General features: G+C 40.8%; 1 protein-coding gene across 5 annotated transcripts in view; it reads right to left on the minus strand.

The window, feature by feature from the left end:
* Nucleotides 1-5,497, minus strand: part of GPATCH8 (G-patch domain containing 8) — a 98,489-nt gene extending 92,992 nt beyond the window's left edge. For 2 of the 5 annotated variants that reach the window (XM_027098949.1, XM_027098948.1), the window contains exon 1: nucleotides 5,375-5,497. In XM_027098949.1, the coding sequence (XP_026954750.1) occupies nucleotides 5,375-5,419 (45 nt within the window). In that variant the 5' untranslated portion in view covers nucleotides 5,420-5,497. Of the gene's footprint in view, nucleotides 1-3,695; nucleotides 3,810-5,374 lie in introns of all 5 variants that reach the window. The other 3 variants (XM_027098945.1, XM_027098947.1, XM_027098955.1) reach the window with 3 other exon arrangements.
* Between the last annotated feature and the right edge of the window lie 503 nt (nucleotides 5,498-6,000).

Genomic DNA, 6,000 nt, shown 5'->3' on the forward strand with positions numbered 1-6,000 from the left:
CTCGTGGTTTTGGGTCCTAACTTTAATTTCTTACTCTCTATAGCACTTACTAAAACATTATGTGCTATTAACCTATGTACAATGCCAAACCAACTTTAGCTATACTTTTTCCCCATACATTCCTAAATTAGTATAAAATACTAAGTGTATGTTAAATCCCAAAGATATCATTTTGTGTAAGAATGACAACACGGTATATTCAGCCTGAGCATATTTAATTTTTTGCACTGATTAATACAATATGCATTAAGCACATTTGGTTAGACTTCCAAGTTAAATGGACAATTCATTTCTTATAACTGGAAAATCATTACAACATCTTCTGGTATTCACTGCAATATCAAATCAATGCCTTCTTTCAGGACTTGTGGTGGTCATTTGTAATTCCTTTGGTAATTGCCATGAGTCAGCTTTCACTTAATACTAAATGGCAATGCTAATATGAAAAGAGAATGCCAGGCATAAAGTACCAAGTTGTTTCAGGAAGGAATTTGAATAGAATTCAAGAACTGGATGTCTACCTCAAGCTGGAATCCATTTTCATTAATAAAATATTAGAAACTTATTAAATCACAAGAACAAAAATGAAACCTCTACATGGGTTTCAAATCCATAATTCAAGATTTCATGAACTTCTGCTACAACTTTTCCAAAAATGGTAATCTTGACCACATCAAGAAAAAACAGACTGTTCTTTATTCATTTTATCATGTACCCAAATAGACTGAATTTATATGGAAATTATCTCAGCAATGAAGCAGCACAATCAGGATAGCTAATTATATACGTTAAAAAAAATTTTAAGTCACAAACTTTAGTTCTGGTTATATAACTTAAAGACCTGAGAAAATGTGATAAAAGAATCCTTCGCAGTACTTTAATGAGAATTCTGTGACACATACAGACTAAAAGGAAGGAATACAACAGGGACACCTATTTTTCTATAATTTTGACGGCACTCAGCCTAACGATTTATTTGTCTAGATCTTACTTGTTTCTTCTTGGTCTTCCATGCCTACTTTGAAAACAAATAAACAAGGGTACCATCACATGGAGCCCTATGATCACACTTCTCGCCAACCCCATCCTCCCTTCAACGCAAATTATAAGTGTCTCTATGATGTTATTCCTTAATATGCCCCACGTTTTTAAGTGCCTTTTGCCTTAAATATATACCCTCTACCCTTCAAATCACCACCAGAGAGCTTTCCTTTATGCTGACCTTTCTTTGGCCACTCTTGATCCCTTGAGAATATACTAACCAATAATTTTGCATCTGCTAATAATAATCATGCCACTTCATCATCAGTATTTTGAAATTTGTACAGCCTTGGTTCCAATCCTTTCCACCTATCATAATGTATATGGGAAACAAAACAGTAATGATTTTGCATAAGTTTCAGTCTCCCAAGCAAAGCTGACAATGATTTTCATAGCTAGTGGCATCTTTCAGATGATAGGAAACACAGGAAACAGAGATTAGAACACCTGCCCATGTGTGATCTCTGGCATGCCTGCATTAGAATGCCAACTCTATTACACAGACCCACACAGAAAATATATTAATATATTTCTATGACCTAAATATTTTAAAACTGTAAACCTCCTGACTTAATGGTCTCAATTAAGAATTATCTGAAGGTCACATCCTGGTATCATATATGGAACACAAAAAGGAATCCTACAAACATACTACATAAAAGTAATACATGACTTGCTTATTGCTGTGTACCATTATGATTACTATATAGGTTATAGGAAGTTCTTGGGTAATTTTTACATTTTTATTATCACCTTTAAGATAGTTGTTTCTCTCATTATCACTCACTGATCTATTATTGTAGCTCCTTTTCATTAGAAATCTAATGCAGAATACATTCAGAACAAGAAGAAATGAGAGGCTACTCTAAATCACCAGTCCTCTGCAGGTACACAAGCTGAAGAACATTTCCTCACTAACATTCAGCTGCATCATCGCTAATAGCTGCGCAACCACTAAATGCTAAGCAGTGTGTACACCTCATAGCTGTACATCACTGTACAAATAATACTTTCTTTAGTGAACTTGTAGTTCAAAGTGCTGAACACATCTATATTGTAAATTATACTATGTTATTTTCCATTAGTTTGTGTAACATTTCAATCTGTGAACAAGTATGCCTTAATCTGGTAAACGTAGGCAGAAGTCATGTCTCATTCAGAAATTGAGGTCAGATTCTTAAAGGAGTAGTTAAAACTCTTAAAACATTAAAAAAATAAATACATCAGCCTAAATCACAAAGACTTCCAAAGATAAAATACCACTTAAAAGGGGTACACAAAAGAATGTCTGAACTAAAACAAGTTAACAATATATCCTGTACAACAAGGTGTAACTTACTACTGTCAGGAGCCTCCCTAGAAGCCTTGGGAGACCAACGAGAAACAGATCTGCACAAAACGGAACAGAGTAAAAACTGTAATTGTATCACCTCTCTAAAAGCTCATTTATTCTTTGTGACCTATAAGTTTATCCTACACATTTGATGACTCGATTACAGTTATATAAAATACATAATTGCCAGTAGAGATAATGGTCATGGGCACAGGTTCAAAAGTCAAAAAGCCAAAGTCTGAATCCAGGTTCTGCCATTTACCAGCTGCATATACTTGGCCAAGTTATTTAATTATCTGTGCCTGAGCTGCCTCATTTGAAAATGAGAGTAATAGTGCCTACCTCCTAGAGTTATTGTGAAGATTATGAGATAACACACATAAAGCTCATAGAATAGTACCTGTTTATTAAAATGAAGTTATCAAATGTTTTCAAACATATGTCCCTGATAATAATTACTCTTTATATTCATAAGTGCTTCAAGTGGCATACCAGTTAAGCTCCTCACTATATTATACAAGACACCTTTGAAACTTTAAGTGTTCACAAAATCTAATAGTGAAGCCACCTCTGACTCCATACTAAATTCAAGAGACAGTATTCAAACTCCCCAAAATTTGCACTTGATGGTAAACTGGCAAAGAGTGAAATTCTAAATTATCTTGCCAAATTAAAGGCAAAGAAAATGATAATCATCTAGAACTTACTAGAGGAGGTGCACAGAAAAATTTCCAGTACTAGAAAAAGATCTGTTTAAAGCAACAGGATCTGTGCACTGTGTCTGGAAACCTACTTTGGATCTGTTTTCAAGTGTACTTACTAGCTTCACCTCATTTATCACTTAAAGCCTTAAAAGAAGGCCACAGTTAATTTTGAATAACCTGACCTTGAACAACGTTTCAGATATACTATATGCAGGCGCATCCTATTATGTCTTCTCTCCAATAACTAAATCAAATGACATCATTAATGAAAATCAATCTATATTTTCCCTTTTATTAAAACATCCAGAAAACAGTACTTTTAAGTATTTTTAAATGAATGTTTTTTTTTAATGTTAGCACAATAATTTACAGAAGTTTTATTATCCTGTAATTGTCTAAAAGTTTTTCATTACCAATGCCCTATTTATCCATAATGCTGGGACATCCGAATTTTAAATACCAATATTTACCTGGCTGACCCAATACAGCAGGAATTGGGTATTCCAATATAAAAGCAGTGCATAAAATATATGTAGTATCTTCAAAGGACTACCAAGCAACCAAAAGCAGATCTTATATAAACGCAACTACAGCATCAAAAGAGAAAGTCATCTTACTTGAAAAAGTAGAGGCTTTCTCAGTTTTTTCAGGTGACGACATTCATACTCTGCTCCCCAGTTTTCAAAATCTTTCAGGGCCCTGCAAATCCTGTTTGTTTGACTGCTGAAATCCTGTGGTTGACAAACATTTCCCCTCAAAACTTAGTTGTCCATATTATTTATTTTCAATTTTATTAAGTGATCCTCAAATTCTCTCCTCTGAAAAGCACTTGAGGATTTGTTACCAACATGTCTCCTTAAAAAACTACCAATAAATCCCACACATCTTGCAGCCTACTCATGTTTTATGGTGCTCCCTAAAACAAACAAACAAAAAAATCACCTTTCCCAGGGTTCAAATGGCTAATATGAACTGATGGCTTCCAACTTCCCAGGACCTGCATTATAGCCTTAAACACCTTGAGATCCTGTGTTGTGCTGCAGCTATCAGCAGGCGCGTGATCACAAGGCTTTTCAACAGCCCCAGATCCTTCACTGCTGCAAAACTTCTCATAAGCGTTCTAGGCACTAGCTTGTTAACAGTGTTGGCTTAACTGTTTTACCTGTTTATTTACCAACCCAAACATCTCGGGGAATTTAAAGCCTTCAAACTGCCTTCCGAAACCTATCCCGCGTATTCCCGTGTTACTCTGAGAAAGATCTGCAGCGGGATAATAATTTGAGCTCGGCATCCCGTGACCCAAACTGCTGTTGCCAGGATATGCGGTAGTAATGCAGTGGTTTCTTTGAGATAGAGGATGTATTTTAAGCCCATGTCTGCTAAATCCCTTTTAGTACCCGAAACTGCTGCGGTAACAATGCTTAACTGGAAGGTATTCGAAACAGCCGAAAGACGTGTTGTTCTAATTTGGCCTTAATTTTTTCCTCAATAATGCTTGCCACGGCAAGGACATTTTTCCATACAACGTCTGCAACTGAAGAAAAAAAAATCAAGCTTTTGGTACTAGTCATCACCTGCTTGGAGTCCATCATCAGGACGCTTCTTACAAATCTCTCGAGGTAGGATTTAGGGCTAAGCTTACATCGACCATCATCCTGTAACTTACTGTTTTCCAAGCCCATTTAATGGTCTAATGACAACAGCAACATTTACGCCCGGAGAAATCTCAATGTCTGACTAACCAAGAAGGCGTCTGATAACTAAAGCCCTCTTTCTCCGGGTGAGGATATGGAAACATAGACAATGAAAGGGATTTATCTGTTACAATGAGGAAAGAGGGGGAAGGACCCCAAGAAGGGCCGTGCGAGCAAAATCCAGGGGTTCGGGAGCCCCGGTCTCAGCAACACTCGCCCCAAGCCCCCCCTCCCACCCCAACCCAACCCGCCGTGTCCCCTGGGAGACAGCCCAGCGCCCGCAACACGCTGGGCACACCCGAGGGCAGCACAGCCCTCCTCCCACCCCCAGCAGCCAGGCTGGGGCTCCCAAACCCGCAGCCCGAACAGGCCGAGGCCGTAAACCCGGCGGCCTGAGGTAAAGAGGTAAGAGGATACGGGGTGAGAGGAGATGCGGCCTCGCCTCAAACCGGGAGGCCCCTTGAGGAATCAGAGGAGGGAGAAAAGGGAGCCGTTTCGGAAGCCGGAGCAGACCCCGGAGAGAAATCGAGCTGGGAGCGAGAGATGAGGAGGTTCCGGCTCGGCCAGCGCCTTCCCCGGACCTCGGCGACGCCCGTGTTTACCTGAAAGTCTCGGTCCTCGTTGAAGCGGGAGAAGCGGTCCGCCATTTTGCCGCCTTCACTCCTCTCAGGACGACGCTCTCCGGTTCGCTCCTTCCCTCCCGCGACACCCGCCCCCTCGCTCCCCTCCAGTGTTCCCCGCCTCCTCCCACGCCCACCCGCGTACAGGTCAGGGAGGGAGGAAGCGAGATATGCGCGTCCCGACCGGAGCACCGCCGGCGCAGGCGCCTTTCTACCCTGGAGGCGGAACCTCCCCTCACGTCCCCGCTTCGCGCGCGACCCAGAGAGAGAGAGACCCCGGCGGCCGCGCGTGCGCACTCGCGCCAGAGGGCTGCAAACGCTTCCGGAGAGAAAGGTCACGAGAGGGCGCTGCGCTCCTAGGGCCGGATGTTTTCAACCTGCTCCCTTCTCCCCGTAGGGTATCTCTTTTTGCACTCTTGCTTGCCTGAAAACGCAGAAGCCCATCCTCTGCTTTCTTTACCAAATAGCAGCATAATGTAGTGGCTGAAAGCGCGGAATTTGGAGTCAGACTTAGTTTCGAATCCCAGGTTCACCCTGAGGATTAAACGGCGCACGAGACAGGAAAGATCCCTTCTCTCATAGGGCTTACATTCCAGTGAGGATAATCA

Source organism: Aethalodelphis obliquidens, unplaced genomic scaffold (genome assembly GCF_003676395.1).
Source record: "Aethalodelphis obliquidens isolate GAN/ISIS:26980383/991018 unplaced genomic scaffold, ASM367639v1 scaffold126, whole genome shotgun sequence".
Classification (NCBI taxonomy): Eukaryota; Metazoa; Chordata; class Mammalia; order Artiodactyla; family Delphinidae; genus Aethalodelphis; species Aethalodelphis obliquidens.